The following is a 19,958-nucleotide window of genomic DNA, read 5'->3' as shown; positions in this document are numbered from 1 at the left end:
TGTGTTAGCAGGGAATTTTTAGGATTTATCGTCCACAAAAAAAGGGATTGTTATCGATAAGAATAAGGCTGATGCAATTCTGGCATTATCCCCTCCTAAGTCGAAAAAAAAGTCCAATATTTTCTTGGAAAAGTTAATTATCTTCGAAGGTTCATATCGAATCTTTCAGGTCGAACTCGAATATTTGCACCTTTAGTAAAACTAAAAACTGAATCACACTTTGAATGGACGGGATAACAACAAGAAGCTTTCAAGTTAATTAAAGCTTATTTGTCCAAAGCGACAATAATGGCGAATGTTCGCCCTCATGAACCTTTGAAACTATATATTGCTGTATCTGGGAACACGATTGGGTGTATGTTGGCTCAGGATGATGAGAATGGCCATGAACGAGCTGTTTATTACCTTAGTCGAGTTTTAACTAATATCGAGACAAGGTATTCACCTATTGAAAAGTTGTGCTTATCTTTGTATTATGCTTGCACAAAGTTAGAGTGCTATATGGTTGCCAAACCTATGAAAATCATTGCACAAAATGACCTCGTTAAATATATGTTGACTTCTCCAATGTTGCGAGGTTGACTAGGGAAATGGATGTTGGCATTAACAGAGTTTGACTTGCAATATGTTCCAGCCAAGGCTGTCAAGGGACAGGTCATTGCAGATTTTCTAGTTGATCATTCAAATAATCTGAATGACCAAGGGGCAAATATAATTGACGTTCATGTTGATTATTGGAAGTTATATTTTGATGGTTCAAAGCACAAAGATGGTGCAGGGGTGGGAATTTTAATTATCTCAGCAGAAGGAATTTCATCGGAATTTTTGTTTGAGTTAAAACATTTTTGCTTGAATAATTGATGAGCGGATAATTTATACGCTTTTTGGCATTGTTTTTAGTATGTTTTTAGTATATTTTAGTTAGTTTTTATATTGTTTTTATTAGTTTTTAAATAAAAATCACTCTTTTGGAGTTTACTATGAGTTTGTGTATTTTTTTGTGATTTCAGGTATTTTCTGGCTGAAATTGAGGGACCTGAGCAAAAATCTGATTCAGAGGCTGAAAAAGGACTGCAGATGCTGTTGGATTCTGACCTCCCTGCACTCAAAGTGAATTTTCTGGAGTTACAGAAATGCAATTGGCGCGCTCTCAATTGTGTTGGAAAGTAGACATTCTGGGCTTTCCATCAATATTTAATAGTCTATACTTTACCCGAGATTTGATGGCCCAAACAGGCGTTCCAAGTCAGCTTAAGAATTCTGGCGTTTAACTCCAAAACTGGCACAAAAGCTGGAGTTAAACGCCCAAACTGGCACAAAAGCTGGCGTTTAACTCCAAGAAAAGTCTCTACACATGGAAGCTTCAATGCTCAGCCCAAGCACACACCAAGTGGGCCCGGAAGAAGATTTATGCATTAATTAGTCATTTCTGTAACCCTAGGCTACTAGTTCTCTATAAATAGGACTTTTTGCTATTGTATTTTAATCAATCTTTGGACGTTTAGTCCCTAGACCTTGGAGGCTGGCCATTCGGCCATGCGTACACCATTATCACTTTTGTATTTTCAACGGTGGAGTTTCTACACACCATAGATTAAGGTGTGGAGCTCTGCTGTTCTTCATGAATTAATACAAAGTACTATTGTTTTTCTATTCAACTCAAGTCTATTTCTTCTCCAAGATATTCATTCGTACCCAAGAACATGATGAATGTGATGATTATGTGACACTCATCACCATTCTCACCTATGAACGCGTGACTGACAACCACTTCCGTTCTACATGCAAACAAGCTTGAATGTGTATCTCTTGGGTTTCTAATCTAAGATTGGAACCTTCGTGGTATAGGCTAGAATTATTGGCGGCCATTCCTGAGATCCGGAACGTCTAAACCTTGTCTGTGGTATTTTGAGTAGGATCTGGGAAAGGATGATTGTGACGAGCTTCAAACTCGTGATTGTTGGGCGTGTGACAGACGCAAAAGGATCAATGGATCCTATTCCAACATGATCGAGAACCGACAGATGATTAGCCGTGTGGTGACAGCGCATTTGGAACGTTTTCACTGAGAGGACGGGAAGTAGCCATTGACAATGGTGATGTCCAACATAAAGCTTGCCATGGAAAGAAGTATGAATGATTGGAAGAAGTCAATAGGAAAGCAGAGGTTCAGGAGGAACAAAGCATCTTCATACGCTTATCTGAAATTCCAACCAAAGAATTACATAAGTATCTCTATCTTTATTTTATGTTTTATTTATCTTTTAATTATCAATTCTCCATCACCATCTGAATTAGCCTGACTGAGATTTACAAGGTGACCATAGCTTGCTTCAAGCCGACAGTCTCCGTGGGATCGACCCTTACTCACGTAAGGTTTATTACTTGGACAACCCAGTGCACTTGCTGGTTAGTTGTACGGAATTGTGACAAAGTGTGATTCACGTTTAAGAGCTCTAAGTCCTTTGGCGCCATTGTTGATGATCACAATTTCGTGCACCAATAATGTGGCTGAGTACGAATATTTAATTTTGGGCCTTGAAATTTTGACCGGAAAAGGGGCTTTAGAAGTTCAAATCCTTGGTGATTCTCAGTTAGTTCTGAAACAGCTATCGAAGGAGTTCAAATGTAACAATGAGAAGTTACAAAAATATTTAATAACGACATGGGAATCGTTAACTTTCTTTTGAAAGGTTTTATTAGTCCATATTCCAAGAATTCAGAATGAAATTGCTAATGAGTTGGCTCAGATTGCTTCGAGATATAAAATAGGCCCAGAAACACTAAGAAAATTGGCAAAAATTCGCCAAATATTAGTGCCGGTGGATGAAAGAGAAGCTTTGTGTTTGGATAAATGGGAAGATGATGATTGGAGAAAACCGATTGCCGAGTATTTAAACAATCCCAGTATTCAAGTGGATTTTGTATTAATGGCTGATGAGTTATACAAGAAAGGAATCGGTGAAAGTCTGTCGAGATGTTTAAGTCAAGCCGATAAAGATATTGCTTTAGGGGAAGTCCATAGAGGTATATGTAGTGCCCATCATGCGGGGATAAAAATGAAACGGGTTTTACGTCGAAATCATATTTATTATCCTTCGATGGTTAAAGATTGCATCGATTATGCAAAGGCGTGTCAAGAGTGTCAACGCCATGGAGTGGTGCAACAGATCCCAGCATCTGAGTTGCATTCGATCATTAAGCCATGGCCATTTCGAGGTTAGGTGATGCAAAGAATTATTGTCGATCTAGAATTTCACAAAATAGAGTTCCTTTTTTGCAAGCATAGCCTAGACCGACAAGCAATTCCCTCAATCAAAGTTTGATTTTCAAATTAAAATAATTAACCGAGAGTAATGAAACCTCGAGTCGTTCTCCCTAGGAATGCAATTGAAGTCTCACACTTTCGGTTGTGAGGACAAGGGGCTTTGCAATCAAAGAACAAAAGATTAAAAAAACTAAGAAATAAAAGAACTAAGAAATGATCAAATTTGATATTAATGTAAGTAAAAGGAATATAAGATCAAAACTTAGTGAAAATGCTAGAAATGCAATAAAGAGCCTTGACTTGGGAATGAGGATCCAAGGAATCCTATCATCGTCATAACCACAACTACGGCAACTATGATGAGTCAATCTCACTTTGTCTACACCTAACATCGAGGAGTAAGTCAAGCAAGCATAATTGACCTTAATCCATAAGTCCTAGCTAACTTACCAAATTAATTGGTAAAAAGCTAGCGTCGATGGAAACAAGAGTCAACTAACTACCCAAGAATTACCACTAAATGTCGGACATTATGACTCTAGTATCCTAGGAACTCAAATCTCAAGTCAAGGTGTGAAAAATCTACTCAAAACTCATAATTGGCACTTTCACAAACACCTTGTGAGCATAAAAGCAAAACATGAGAAATTGCAAAGAAAAATAAAAAACTATAACCAACTATTCACAATATCAACAATAGACAATCAACCAAGCATATATAAAGCATAAAACATTAAATTCATCCATCAAAACTTCAAGAAACCAAAATTGCATATATAAACAAGGTAACTTGAACCAAAAGAAAATGAGAGCAAAAGTAGTGCAATTAAAGAGAAGATTAAGAGTACTTACAATAAAGATGAGCAAAATCAAAGATCAAAGCTTGCTATAAAATGCTACAATGAACCCTAATTAAAAACCCTAAGAGAGCTCTCCTTAATCTATTCTACTCCTACTCCTACTATATGTTCTAAAATATAATAATAAAGTTCTAAGTCCTAATGCCTTCATATGGTTTCAATTCCCCTTCATATAGCACTCCCATTCAGCATCAAGCCTTCCAAAATTGGGCCAAAAGCCCCCCCCAAAAAATCGCGTATCGCGTGTTTCATTAATGTATCCACGTGCAGGGACCTGTGCGTATGCACAGATGTGTGTGATAAATCCCGATTTCATGGTCTATCTTGTGCTTATTTTAGGGGATTTTATCACCTTTTCCCACATTTATTCAATGAAATAGCATGGTTTAGCAATTCCCCCTTGAATTGTGCTTAAGTGTAAAAACATGCTTTTCAGGCCCTTAAATTGGTGATTTTAACTCACTTTAATTCCATTCGATGCCTTGATGTGTTTGATGAGTGATTTCAGGTTCATAAGGCAAGTATTGGATGGAAGAAATGAGGAGAAAAGCATACAAAGTGGAGAATGCATGAGGAAACAAAGATTGGGAATGCTTCAGGGGACGCACAAGCGTACAAGGGGCGCGAGTGCAGAAATGACATTGCACATCGACGCGCGCGCGTACATGACGTGTACGCGCGGATGAAGAAACAGCCAATCGACGCGCACACGCATATGGTGCGTACACGCCGATACTCACACGTGACCCACTTAAAGGCAAAATGCTGGGGGCAATTTCTGAGCTGCCCAGGCCCAAGTCCAACTTGTTTCTGAGTGTATTTCATGCAGAATTGAAGTCCAAGCAAAGGGGGAGCAATTGTTTTGTAACTTAGCATCATGTAGGTTAGTTTCTAGAGAGAGAAGCTCCATCTTCTCTCTAGAATTAAGGTCCCTAGGGTTAATTGCATCATAGATCCATGTTTAATTCTTTCCTTTCATCTTGTTTCCTCTACAATTTTATGCTGTAGTGATATAACTCTCTTGCTCTCTCTTGTTAATTCCCCTTTTTGTTCTCTTTCGTGATGATGAACTCTTGATGGATTTGGATCTCTTCTATGAAATTTATGTTTGATGTTCTTTTAATTGTTGATTTGAGTTGTGAATTTATTTTTCTTACAATTGGTAGTTGGTAGATTTATTATTCTTGCACTTTTACTATGCTTTCCATTTGTACCCACCAACTGTTTGACAAAATGCTTGGTTGGGCTTTAGAATAGATTTTGAGCATTCTTGACTTGGAAAGAGTAATTAGGCAATCTTGAGTCATGAAAACCCAACCTATGTTGGTGATCTAGAGTTGTTAGTTAATATCATTTCCATTGACTTTAATCTCTTGCTAATCCAATTAGTGAGTTGATTAGGACATTTGGATTGAGATTAGCTAGTCTTGTTAGACTTTCTCTCATGGAAGATAACCTATATCTTTGCTGCACGAAATTGTGATTACACTTTTCACAACTCCGCACAATTAACCAGCAAGTGCACTGGGTCGTCCAAGTAATACCTTACGTGAGTAAGGGTCGATCTTACGGACATTGTCGGCTTGAAGCAAGCTATGGCTATTTTGTAAATCTTAGTCAGGAGATTAATAATAAGAGTGATTGTATTTATGAAAAATAAATAACATGAAATAAATAGTACTTGTGATTCAGTAATGAGAAACAGGCTGAGGTTCCGGAGATGCTCTGTTATCTGAATCTCTACTTTCCTACTGTCTTCTTCTCCAAACACGCATGGCTTCCTTCAATGGCAAGATGTATGATCCTCTCGAATGAAAAATACCAGGTACGATATCTGCACGGCTAATCAACTGTCGGATTGCTCATCTCGGATGAAAAATACCATGTACAACTACCACACGGCTAATCATCTGTCGGTTCCCACTAGCGTCGGAATAGGACCCTTGTCCTTTTGCACACTGTCACTGCGCCCAACATTCACAGGTTTGAAGCTCGTCACAGTCATCCCTTCCCTAATCCTACTCGGAATACCACAGACAAGGTTTAGACTTTCTGGATCCCAGGAATGCTGCCCATACCACGAAGGTTCTAACCTCCGGACTCGGTCTGTGGATTAGAAACCCAAGAGATACGCACTCAAGCTATCGCTCAATGACTATGTTGAGCTCAGATAGAACGAAGTGGTTGTTAGGCATGCGTTCATAGGCTTGAGGGTAATGATGAGTGTCACGAATCATCATGATCTCCATGTTGAAGTACGAGTGAGTATCTTAGAATAGAATCAAGCGTGATTGAATAGAAAACAGTAGTAATTGCATTAATCCATTGAAACACAGCAAAGCTCCTCACCCCCACCTATGGGGTTTATAGACTCATGCCATCAAGGTTACAATATGAAGTGTAAAAATGTCAAAAGGTACAAAATGAATCTCTAAAAGTAGTTTTTATACTAAGCTAATAACTTAGGTTTACAGAAAATGAGTAACTAAATGCAGATAGTGCAGAATTCCACTTCTGGGACCCACTTGGTGCGTGCCTGGGCTGAGCTTTCAAGCTTTCACGTTCATATGCCCAAAGTTGGCGTTAAACGCCACCCTGAGTGCCAGAATGGGCGTTTAACGCCGAAAAAGGTGCCAATTCTGGCATTTTACGCTAGAAAGTTTTAGACTGACTTTGGACGCCAGTTTGGGCCATCAAATCTCGGGCAAAGTATAAACTATTATATATTTCTGGAAAGCCCAGGATGTCTACTTTCCAAATCAATTAAGAGCGCGCCAATTGGGCTTTTGTAGCTCTAGAAAATCCACTTCGAGTGCAGGAGGGTCAGAATCCAACAGCATCTGTAGTCCTTTTTCAGCCTCTGAATCAGATTTTTGCTCAGGTCCCTCAATTTCAATCAGAAAATACCTGAAATTATAGAAAAATACACAAACTCATAGTAAAGTCTAGAAATGTGATTTTTGAATAAAAACTAATAAAAATATAATAAAAAGTAAATAAAACATACTAAAAACTATGTAAAAACAATGCCAAAAAGGGTATAAATTATCTGCTCATCACAACACCAAACTTAAATTGTTGCTTGTCCCCAAGCAACTAAAAACAAAATAGGATAAAAAAGAAGAGAAAGTACAATAATTTCCAAAATATCAATGAAGCTTAGTTCCAATTAGATGAGCGGGGCTAGTAGCCTTTTTGCTTCTGAATAGTTTTGGTATCTCATTTTATCCTTTGAAGTTCAGAATGATTGGCATCCATAGGAACTCAGAATTCAGATAGTGTTATTGATTCTCCTAGTTCAGTATGTTGATTCTTGAACACAGCTACTTTATAAGTCTTGGCAGTGACCCTAAGAATTTTGTCTTCCAGTATTACCACCGGATACATAAATGCCACAGACACATAACTGGGTGAACCTTTTCAGATTGTGACTCAGCTTTGCTAGAGCCCCCAGTTAGAGGTGCCCAGAGCTCTTAAGCACACTCTTTTTGCTTTGGACCACGACTTTAACCACTCAGTCTCAAGCTCTTCACTTGGACCTTCATGCCACAAGCACATGGTTAGGGACAGCTTGATTTAGCCTCTCAGGCCAGGATTTTATTCCTTTGAGCCCTCCTATCCATTAATGCTCAAAGCCTTGGATCCTCTTTACCCTTGCTTTTTAGTTTAAAGGGTTATTGGCTTTTTTTGCTTGCTTTCTCTTTTTCTTTCTTTTTCTTTTATTTTTCTCCAATTTTTTTTCGTAAGCTTTGCTTTTCACTGCTTTTTCTTGCTTCATGAATCAATTTCATGATTTTTCAGATTATCAAATAACATTTCTCCTTTTTCCTTATTCTTTCAAGAGCCAACAATTTTAACATTCATAAACAACAATATAAAAAATATGCACTGTTCAGGCATTCATTCAGAAAACAGAAGGTATTGTCACGACATCAAAATAATTAAACTAATTTCAAGACAAAATTCGAAATTCATGTACTTTTTGTTCTTTTGCAAATAAAAAAAATTCATTTAAGAAAGGTGAAGGATTCATGGAATCATTCATAGCTTTAAGACATAGACTCTAAACTTTATTGATCATGGAATAAAAATGAGACATAAAATAAACACAAAAGCAGACAATTAATAATAAAAGGAAGGAAATTAAAGACATAAAAATAAATGACTCTAATACTAATGCTTATGTGATTCTTAAAATAGGTTCCTAATAATAAAAGTCATTACAGAGTTAGGACTCAACAACCTTAATTTTGAGGGATAGGTGCTCCTTCAATCTGTGGGATCTCTGGCTCTTCAAGGATCAGCTTCTGGCGCTTTAGTTCCTGTAACTCACGCCCTTGCTTCTCTTATTCTCTGAGCAATTTGCAGAGCATGCTGTTCTAATTCTGCTGCTCTTCTTTGAGTTGATCCATAGATTCTTGCAGCTTGTTGACAGATGCTTCTAAGGGGGTCCAATAGTCAAATTGAGGGATTTCTGGGAGGAGCTCATGCGCCCTCCTCTTGATGAGGTTGTCTTGAACTTGAGGTCCATCCATTACCCTTTTAGTGATTGGGTGTTCAACTGGGATATACTCATCCACACCTATCTGTACCCTCGCATCTTTACATAATAGACTAATCAAGCTTGGGTAAGCCAATTTGGCCTCAGTGGATTCCTTGTTTGCAAATAAGTAAATTTCACAAGGAATTAATTGATGAACCTCCACTTCTTTTTCCAGCATAATATAGTGGATCATCACTGCTCTTTTGACAGTGACTTCAGAGTGGTTACTGGTGGGAAGTATAGATCACCCAATGAAATCCAGCCAGCCCCTAGCAACTGGCTTGAGGTCTCCTCTCTTCAGTTGGTTTGGGATACCTTTTGAATTGGTTATCCACTTGGTTCCAGGGAGGCATATGTCCTCTAGAACTTGATCCAACTTTTTATCTTTAGCCATTCTCCTATTAAAGGATTCTGGATTATCCTGTAGTTGAGAAAGTTTGAGGACTTCTCTCACTTTGTCAAGATGGAAGTAGATAATCTTCCCTCTGACCATGGTTCGAAAAGTATGGAAGGCAGTTCCCTCCATTCTTTGCTTATCTGTCAGCCACAGATTTGCATAGAATTCCTGGATCATGTTTCTTCCCACATTCATCTCAGGATTCGCTAGGATTTCCCAGCCTCTGTTTCGAATCTGCTCTTGGATCTCCGAATATTCGTCTTCTTTCAGATCGAACTTGACTTCCGGGATCGCTGATCTTCTGCACATAATTTTAAAGTAATGATCTGCATGTTCTTTGGTGCAGAACCTCTCATGCATCCATTATGGTTTTGGATTATTTTCTTTCTTGCCTCTTGTAGTGGTTTGTTTTTCTTTAGGGGCCATGATCTTGGTCAGTAATCACGGAAAATCACACCAAACTTAGAGGTTTGCTTGTCCTCAAGCAAAAGTAAAGAAAGAAGATGAGTAGATGGAGAGAATGATTCGAATGATAGAGGAGGGGGTGATGGCCGAATGCATACATAGAGGGGATGGAGGGTATGGAGTCAAAATTTTTGAAAAAGATATGATTGAAAGATGTGATTGATACAAGATAAACATGATATGCAAAAGAGAAGATTATTTTCAAAATTTAAGAGATATGAAGAAGATATGAGGAAGTTAAATCTAAATTTTTGTTTATGCATCTAAGAAATAAAAGATAATATGAATGAATTGAAAAGATTTGAAAAGAAATTGGAAAGATAAATGAGGTTTTGAAAAAGATTTGAAAAAAATTTAAAGGAGAATTAAAAGGAATTTATAAGATTATGAATTTTTGTTAATGGAAGTTAGGAATTGAATGTTTGTAATGTTTAAATGCAGAAAATTTTGAATTAAAACAAGAAAATTAAAAAAAATTGAATTGGAAAAGAAATTACCTCTCCCCTAGCTGTTCTGGTGTTAAACGCCCAGAATGATATCCATTCTGGCATTTAACGCCCATCTGGTGGCCATTTTGGGCGTTTAACGCCCAGCCATATACCCTGACTGGCATTAAACGCCAGAAATCCTTTCTCACTGGGCGTTTTTCTGAACGCCCATGATGCTGCTGTTTCTGGCGTTAAACGCCCAGAATGCTGCCCATTCTGGCATTTAACACCCAGAATGGTAGCCATTCTGGCATTTAACGCCCAATTTGCCTCTTTACTAGTGGTTTGACGCTAGTGAGCTCTTTTTCTCTGTGATTCTTCTGTTTTATGTTCTGAACCTTCATTTCCTTGACTTTTTCACTGATAAGCATTAACAAACATAATTAACAAAATTAAATAAACTTATATAATTGTTATAAACATCTAATAATGGCTAGGTTGCCTCCCAGTAAGCGCTTCTTTACTGTCTTTAGATGGACTTTACTAAGCTTTTAATTCAGTCTCAGCTTTGAGCATTCTTGTTCAACATTGCCTTCAAGATAATGTTTGATTCTCTGTCCATTAATAATGAAATTTTTGTCAGAATCAATATCTTGAAGCTCTATATAACCATATGGTGACACACTTGTAATCACATATGGTCCCCTCCACCGGGATTTCAACTTCCCAGGGAACAATCTGAGCCTAGAGTTAAACAGCAGGACCTTCTGTCCTGCCTCAAAGACTCTAGAAGACAGCCTTTTGTCATGCCATCTTTTTGCTTTCTCTTTATTGATTTTAGCATTTTCGAAAGCATTGAGTCTGAACTCCTTTAGCTCATTCAACTGGAGTAATCTTTTCTCTCCAGCTATCTTAGCATCAAGGTTTAGGAACCTGGATGCCCAGTAGGCTTTGTGTTCTAGCTCCACTGGCAGATGACATGCTTTGCCATACACAAGCTAGTATGGAGAGGTCCCTATAGGAGTCTGGAATGCTGTTCTGTATGCCCACAGAGCATCATCCAGACTTCTTGCCCAATCTTTTCTACGGGTACTTACAGTCCATTCCATGATTCGTTTTAGTTCTCTATTTGAGATTTCAGCCTGCCCATTTGTCTGTGGATGATATGGAGTCGCCACTTTGTGGTTAATTCCATATCGGACCAGAGCAGAGTCAAGCTGTTTATTGCAGAAATGAGTGCCTCCATCACTGATCAGTATCCTAGGGACACCGAACCTGCTATAGATATGCTTCTGGAGGAACTTCATTACTGTCTTAGTATCATTAGTGGGTGTTGCAATTGCCTCCACCTATTTAGATACATAGTCTACTGCCACCAGAATATAAGTGTTTGAGTATGATGGTGGGAAAGGCACCATGAAGTCAATACCCCATACATCAAATAATTCAATCTCTAGGATCCCTTGCTGAGGCATGGCATAACCGTGAGGCAGATTACCAGCTCTCTAGCAACTGTCACAGTTACGTACAGACTCTCGGGAGTCTCTATAGAGAGTAGGCCAGTAGAAACCATATTGAAGAACCTTTGTGGCTGTTCGCTCACCTCCAAAGTGTCCCCCATATTGTGATCTATGGCAATGCCATAGGATCTTCTGTGCCTCTTCTCTAGGCACACATCTGTGGATTACTCCGTCCGCACACCTCTTAAAGAGATATGGTTCATCCCATAAGTAGTACTTTGCATAAGAAATCAACTTTTTCATTTGTTGTTTACTGTACTCTTTCGGTATGAATCTCACAGCTTTGTAGTTTGCAATGTCTGCAAACCATGGTAATTCCTGAATGGCAAAGAGTTACTCATCCAGAAAGGTTTCAGAGATCTTAGTAGGAGGGAGGGACGCCCCTGCTACTGGTTCTATCCGGGACAGGTGATCTGCTACCTGGTTCTCTGTCCCTTTTCTGTCTCTTATTTCTATATCAAACTCTTGCAGAAGCAACACCCATCTTATGAGTCTGGGTTTTGAATCCTGCTTTGTGAGGAGATATTTCAGAGCAGCATGATCAGTGTACACAATCACTTTTGATCCCACTAAATAAGATCTAAACTTGTCAATGGCATAAACCACTGTAAGCAACTCCTTTTCTGTGGTTGTGTAATTCTTTTGTGCGTCATTCAGAACACGGCTAGCATAGTAAATGACGTGCAGAAGCTTGTTATACCTCTATCCCAATACTGCACCAATGGCATGATCACTGGCATCACACATTAGTTCAAATGGTAATGTCCAGTCTGGTGCAGAAATGACTGGTGCTGTGACTAGCTTAGCTTTCGGAGTTTTAAACGCCTGCAAACACTCCGTGTCAAAGACAAATGGCGTGTCAGCAGTTAGCAGATTGTTTAGAGGTTTTGCGATTTTTGAAAAGTCTTTTATAAACCTCCTATAGAATCTTGCATGCCCCAGAAAGCTTCTGATTGCCTTAACATTGGTAGGTGGTGATAATTTTTCAATTACCTCTACCTTAGCTTGATCCACCTCTATTCCCTTGTTCGAAATTTCGTGCCCAAGGACAATTCCTTCAGTCACCATAAAGTGACATTTCTTCCAGTTTAATACCAGGTTAGTCTCCTAGCACCTTTTCAAAACAAGTGCTAGATGGTTAAGGCAGGAGCTGAATGAGTCTCCAAATACTGAGAAGTCATCCATGAAGACTTCCAAAAATTTTTCTACCATATCAGAGAAGATAGAGAGCATGCATCTCTGAAAGGTTCCAGGTGCATTACACAGACCAAATGGCATCCTTCTGTAGGCAAATACTCCAGAAGGACATGTGAATGTTGTTTTCTCTTGGTCTTGAGGATCTACTGCAATTTGGTTGTAACCTAAATAGCCATCTAAAAAGTTGTAGCATTCATGACCTGCTAGTCTCTCTAGCATTTGGTCTATGAATGGTAAAGGAAAATGATCTTTTCTGGTGGCTGTATTGAGTCATCTATAGTCAATACACAAACGCCACCCTGTAACTGTTCTTGTAGGAACCAGTTCATTCTTTTCATTATGAACCACTATCATGCCTCTGACGATCGAATTTCTGCTAGTAAAGAAATTCACAAATATAATCGCGTTGTAAGTATAGTTTCTAAACTAACAAGAATCCTTTCGTACAAAAGTTTTGTTTGTAACTAAAGCAAACCCAATAAAATTACTAACCGAAGTATTTAAACCTCGGGTCGTCTCTCAAGGAATTGCAGGGAGGTGTGTAATTATTGGTCATGGGTTTTCCGAGAATTTTTAGAGTTGGGTAATAGAAAAATAAATAATTATAAATTAAGGCAGTGAAAATTAACAAAGAGGTTTTATGTAATTAAATTAAATTAAAAAGCCTTGATCTGAAGAAGATTAATTGGAAGTTCTATCCTTGTTGGATTTTCCAAGTATAATGGTAATTGGTTGTTGTTCTACTTAGTTATCCTTTACTAAATAAAGGAAAATCAAGTTGGGAGCCAACTTCTATTCACAAGTCCTAATCCTCACCTTTGTCTTTGGATTACCGTTAGTGGCCAGAGAGCCAATCACAATTAACTCTTGAGTCTTCCAACTCAAGGGTCTCCAAATATTAATCAACTCCAAAATCAAGTTGGAAACCTACTCCATTGACATGGATGCCAATTTTGCATACATGAAAAGGGAATAGAAAGAAGACATGATAATTGGATTGAATTGAGATAATCAAGCAAACAAAGAAATTAAATAGAAAAATACTCTTTGCATTAAATAAATTAACAAGAGAAGAATATAAATTAAAGTAATAGAGTAATTAAAAGTATAAGAAAACTAAATTAAAAGAACATTGAACCTGAACCAAAGGGGAAATTGAAAGAAGAAGAAATCCTAAATCCTAAAACCTAAGAGAGAGGAGAGAGCCTCTCTCTCTAGAAACTACATCTAAAAACCTAAAATTATGTATATGAATGTTGTATTTGTTGTTGTCCCATTGAATGGATTGATTCCCCCACTTTATAGCCTCTAATCTGTGTTTTCTGGGCCGAAAACTGGATCAAAAATAGCCCAGAAATCGCCCCCAGCAATTTCTGGTATGTACAGGTCGCTGCAAAATCACGCAGAAGCGTCGTCCACGCGTTAGCGTGGATTGCGTTTTTGCCAGGTCACATGTCCGCGTGATCCACGCGTGCACATTGCCTGGCTTCGGGGAAGCTATGGCAAATTATACATCGTTGCGAAGTCCCGGATGTTAGCTTTCCAACGCAACTGAAACCGCGTCATTTGGACCTCTGTAGCTCAAGTTATGATCGATTTAGTACCAAGAGGTCAGGCTGGAGAGCTTTAGCAGTTCCTTCAGCTTCTTGTATTCCTTCCACTTTTGCATGCTTCCTTTCCATCCTCTAAGCCATTCCTGCCTTGTTATCTCTGAAAACACTTAACACACATATCACAGTATCGAATGGTATAAAGGGAAATTAATTTTTGGTAATTTAAAGGCTTGGGAAGCAAGATTCCAATTATAGAACAAAATTAGAAAGGAAAATTTAAAACCATGCAATTTATATGAATAAGTGGGCAATGACTTGATAAAAACCACTCAATTAAGCACAAGATAAACCATAAAATAGTGGTTTATCAACCTCCTCACACTTAAACATTAACATGTCCTCATGCTAAGCTATAAGAGAGTAAAGAGGAATGGTAGAAAGTATGTAATGCAACCTATCTATATGAATGCAACTACATGCAAAATGCTTTCATCTACTTGGTTAAAAGTAAACAAATATTTTAAGAACAAATACGAATTAGATTTCACTAATTCAAATCATAAAATAAAGTACAAGTAAACTTGCAAAAGAAAATAGCTCGTAAAAGCCAGGAACAAGGAATCGAGCATCGAACCCTCACCGGAAGTGTATACACTCTAATCACTCAAGTGTTTAAGGTTCGACTCTCTGAATTCTCTACTAACCTTGCTTTCTAAGGCTTGCTTTTCTTCTACCAATCAACAAAAATTTAATGCATAAATACACATATCAAGAGGTCTTTTAAGGGTTGTAATGGTGTTAGGGTCGAGGTAAGATTGTATTTGGCCAAGTGGACTAAAATCTGAATCCTTAATTAACTTAAACTTTCCACCTAACTTAGGACAATCCATGTAATCAAAATACAAAACCTAACTATCCATTAACAATATTTTCCACATATTCATGCATTCTAATTTCAAGTACAGTACATATGCATTGCTATCACCATTTACTTTGAGGCATTTTGTCCCTTTTTACTTATTTGCTCTTTTTCTTCTTTTCCTTTTCTTCTTCTTATATATATATATATATTATTTTTTTTCTTTTATTTTTCTCAATGCATATGATTAAATTATTGAATGCATGAACATGTCCTAAACATTTCTTTCACATTTTCACGAAAATTCTAACATACTCAATTCTCAAACCAAATATTTCCAAACCCAATTTCTCCACACTTAAATCATAAGCACTCTCACTAGTCTAAGCTAACCAAGGATTCAAATTAAGGACATTATTGTTTTCCGCTTAGAGTTAATGATGTGCTAAAGTAAAGAACAAAAGGGGTAAAATAGGCTCAAATTGGTTTGCAAAGAATAATGAAAGGTTAAGGCCATATGGGTATGTAAGTTCAATGAAACAAAGACCTCAACCATATAAGTGCATGCATACATCAAACCATGAAAATATAGAATTAAGCAAGACAAAGATCATAATTTTAGAGAGAAAAAAACACACCAAAAATAAAATATTGGTTGATAAAATGCAACCAATCAAGTAGGCTCAAAATCTCACTGGTTTTGTGTGTTCGAGCTCTAAAACCATGTTCCAGTATAATATTTCTAAACAAGTTTTTCAAAAAGATTTTAAATCAAATTAGTGAAATGTTATAAAAAGTTTCTTGAAAAAGAAAATATTACTTCAACCAAGTGGTAAAATATGTACAAAAATCAAACAAACATGCAAATGCAACAACTCATTTAACAAAGAAAATTTAAACATTGGTGTTGAGAAGGAAATAACTAACCCATGGAGATCGGTATCGACCTCTCCACACTTAAAGATTGCACCGTCCTCGGTGCATGCTAAGATATGCAAGTGGACGGGCTGCTACAACTGATGCTTTTCTCTAGAGATTGTGCAGATGGACTTGTCTGTTGCCCCATATAGAAGTTTCTCTTTTTTTCTCTTCCTCGGTGGCCATCCTGAAAGAAGAGGAAAAAGAAGGAAAGTAACCCAGAAATAAAGATAAGAAAATAAATAAAGTCTGGGTGGGTTAATGCCAATTAATGAGGGTCTCAATTACATGGTAACTACAACATGGAAGAGAGAAAACAATAGAAGCACATGGCATACCAGTGGTGCAAAAGTTGCAACAATGGGGAGAGAGTGTGGGTAATGCAAGATAGTGTAAGTTCATGTCAATGCAAGATAATATAAGTATCATGAAGGAGTAGCATTGACTTATGAAGAATAATACCCAGTCAGAGTAAAACAAGTCATGAAGCACCAGAATAATTGAAGAAAAGATGCAATAGTTTGAATAAGAAAATTTTAACACCAATGGAAGAATAATAAATTTAGAAAAGAAAATAAAAATATGTACAAAATTAAAATACAGTGAATGAAAGTATGCAAATGCAAGAGGAAAAATAAAATGAAAGAGAATAATGATGAAAAGGTAAATAAATGAAGAAAAAGAAAGTAAAAAAGGAGGAAGAAAGAATAAGAAAAGATAGAAGAAAGAAGAAAGAATGATAATGGAAAGATAAGTAGGATTGGAGAAGAAAAGATAGGAATTCTGACGCTGATCTGGATAAGTTGTGCGGTGCAGGCAACGCGGACGCGTGGAGCATGCGTTCACGTGGTGTGTGATATTTTTCAGGTGACGCGGATGCGTGGGTCACGCGTTCGCGTGGAATGATTTGTGCCATTGGCGTGAGTGCAGCCTCGCGTACGCACAACTCTCTGTTTCATACTCTCATTGCCAAAATTTAGGGTGAGGCGTTCGCGTGGGTGACGCGATCACGTGAATGGCATATTTTGAAAAACAACGCGGCCGCGTGGGGTATGCGGTCGCGTGATAGGGCTTGTGCTTCTAGCATCATTCCAGCCCCACTCCATCATAACTTTCTGCCATACACCCTTTTACGTCGATTTTGCAGGGGCACGCGTTCGCGTGGGTGACGCAGACGCGTGGGAGGCTCTTTTTCAGAATGACGCAGACGCGTCATTGACGCGGTCGCGTCATTGACGCGGTCGTCGCGTGGGCATGCTTGTGCCTAAGGCACGCCTCCAGCCACACTCTCGCGTGACTCTCTGCTTCCTTTCTTTTCGTGTCCAAGGCACATATGACGCGAACGCGTCAGCGACGCTTACGCGTCGCGTGCGAAATTTTTTTTAATGCAGTATGCAAAATGCAAAATGCAGAATACAGATGATTATGCAGAAATTATGAATGAACACGAATGAAACTAAAATTAAATTAAACTAAGAACAAAAAGGAAAGAATATACCATGGTGGGTTGTCTCCCACCTAGCACTTTTGGTTTAAGTCCTTAAGTTGGACATTTTATGAGCTCCTTGTTATGGTGGCTTGTGCTTGAACTCATCCAGGAATCCCCACCAATGTTTGTAATTCCAATGGCCTCCGGGATCCCACACTAGTTGCATAAAGCCTTCAAGCAAGTTAAAGCAAGTGACAAGGCCCCAAGAGTGTTGATTGCCAGAATGAATTTCGGGGTCCCAAACCTTGCTTTTACACCCATCTTCTTGTTGATCATCATTTTTCCACTTGGGTGGTGAACAGTCGGAATTCTCATTGAGGCATCTAAACAGCTTTCTAGACCCATACAATTCAGTATTCTTCTAACCATGATAATTCAGCCGTGAGCTTCCTACCACAATGAACCTAGGATTGTGTTGCCAACCACTAACCATTTTCCTCTTACTCTTATAGCCACAAAGAGCTCTAAGTTGCCCATCCGTCTCAAGCAAAGCATATTCAAGTGGGCTAATTAAGCTTAGAGATGAAAGATTTACCCACTTGAATGAAGGAATGGATGGTGATGGCCTTGGGGGAGAGGTCTCCAACAGCTTTGGCAAGGTGATTTCCAGCTCCATTCCCTTGAGTTCTTCTTTGACAACTTTCACCTCTTTGCAAGCTTCTTTAATATCAACCTCTTCCTCTTGGTAGCTTTCTTCCAATTCAATCTCTTCTTCATTGTTCACCAGGGGCATGGGAGGTTGTCCTTCTTCTTCTTTAATCTCCATGTCAAGTCCAATAGGAGAGTATTCAAATGTAGATAAGAATTCATCAATGATTGAATCCATCTCTTGATCATCCCCTTCAAAGTCTTCAACCATGATATGTCTTGGAGGTTGTACACCCTCCTCAACATCAATTTCAAACATCTTGGAAGGAGGCTCTAGGACTTGACTTTCCCATGGAGGTTCCGCATCTCCTAAGTCTTCGACCACTTCTTTCTCTTCAATAATTTCGGCTTCCTCCACTTGTTCCAATACAAAGTCATGCTGCTCACTGTCCATCGAAGTTTCTAGTGTCTCCTTCATGCAACGTTCTTCATTAGATTCTCCACATGAAGCCATGGGGGTTCCTTGAGTGTCCGAACGTCTGGAAGGTAATCGATTTATTGCTTGCTCCAGTTGATGAAGAGTTGCATGAAATTGATCCACTGTTTCCTTGAGGCGAGTCTGTGATTCTTGGGTCGATGGATATGGACATGGTGCATATGGAAGTGATGGTTCTTAGGAGTAATTGGATTGGAATTGGAGTGGATAAGGTTTAGGGTCATATGGAGGTGAATGGTTGTAGGTGGCTTGTGAGTATGGTGGTTCAAAGGTATGTTGGGGAGGTGGTTCATAAGCATATGGTGGGGCTTGTTGGTAACTACAAGGGGGTCCACCATATCTATCATCTTGGTACGCACCTCGGAATGGCTCTTGACCATAGTAATTTAGTGGAGGTGGTTTGTCACGAAAGGGTCCACCATAACTATTGTCTTGGTATGCATCACAGAATGGTTGTTGGTTATAGTGCATTAGAGGGGTTGTTGCCAAGAGGGTTGATCAAATCCTTGTGGCTTCTCCCATCTTTGATTCTTCTAACCTTGATGCCTATTTTTATTATAGTTTCCATTCCTTACAACAACATTGGAACCAAACTTAAACCCAGAGGGGTGAGAATTCATAGTAGCTAAAGAAAATAAAAACAAAAAAATTAATGAAAATAAACTCCTAAAACTAGAAACACTAAAAAAAAAAAAGAAACAAAAAGCAAATATTTACAATAACCAATAATAAGGCACACGTTTGCAATTCCCTGGCAACGGCGCCATTTTTTGACGATCGGATTTCTGCTAGTAAAGAAATTCACAAATATAATCGCGTTGTAAGTATAGTTTCTAAACTAATAAGAATCCTTTCGTACAAAAGTTTTGTTTGTCACTAAAGCAAACCCAATAAAATTAATAACCGAAGTATTTAAACCTCGGGTCGTCTCTCAAGGAATTGCAGGGAGGTGTGTTATTATTGGTTATAGGTTTTCTGAGAATTTTTAGAGTTGGATAATAGAAAAATAAATTATTATAAATTAAGGCAGTGAAAATTAACAAAGAGGTTTTATGTAATTAAATTAAAAAGCCTTGATCCGGAGAAGATTAATTGGAAGTTCTATCCTTGTTGGATTTTCCAAGTGTAATGGTAATTGGTTGTTGTTCTACTTAGTTATCCTTTACTAAATAAAGGAAAATCAAGTTGGGAGCCAACTTCTATTCACAAGTCCTAATACTCACCCTTGTGTTTGGATTAGCGTTAGTGGCCAGAGAGCCAATAACAATTAACTCTTGAGTCTTCAAACTCAAGGGTCTCCAAATATTAATCAACTCCAAAATCAAGTTGGGAACCTACTCCATTGACATGGATGCCAATTTTGCATACATGAAAAGG

General features: G+C 38.2%; 1 protein-coding gene across 1 annotated transcript; it reads left to right on the top strand.

Moving 5' to 3' along the window:
- The first annotated feature begins 288 nt into the window (after positions 1-288).
- On the top strand, positions 289-3,224 carry LOC148546549 (uncharacterized). The gene is made up of 3 exons (XM_088499249.1): positions 289-577; positions 635-780; positions 2,694-3,224. The coding sequence occupies exons 1-3, from the start codon at positions 289-291 to the stop codon at positions 3,222-3,224; spliced, it is 966 nt and encodes a 321-aa protein (XP_088355375.1).
- The last annotated feature ends 16,734 nt before the right edge of the window (positions 3,225-19,958 follow it).

This window comes from Arachis ipaensis, chromosome B9, assembly GCF_059453495.1.
Source record: "Arachis ipaensis isolate K30076 ecotype BB chromosome B9, ASM5945349v1, whole genome shotgun sequence".
In the NCBI taxonomy this organism is placed as follows: Eukaryota; Viridiplantae; Streptophyta; class Magnoliopsida; order Fabales; family Fabaceae; genus Arachis; species Arachis ipaensis.
The sequence above is the reverse complement of the archived record's forward strand: the minus strand, read 5'-3'. Positions and strand labels throughout refer to the sequence as shown.

Bases quoted from the DNA above. Each gene is read 5' to 3' on its own strand.
- LOC148546549 (XM_088499249.1), top strand. From the start codon at position 289: ATGGCGAATGTTCGCCCTCATGAACCTTTGAAACTATATATTGCTGTA. The intron at 578-634 runs GTTGACTAGGGA...AATATGTTCCAG, and splicing joins GACTTCTCCAATGTTGCGAG to CCAAGGCTGTCAAGGGACAG. The intron at 781-2,693 runs GTGGGAATTTTA...TTCTTTTGAAAG, and splicing joins AGCACAAAGATGGTGCAGGG to GTTTTATTAGTCCATATTCC.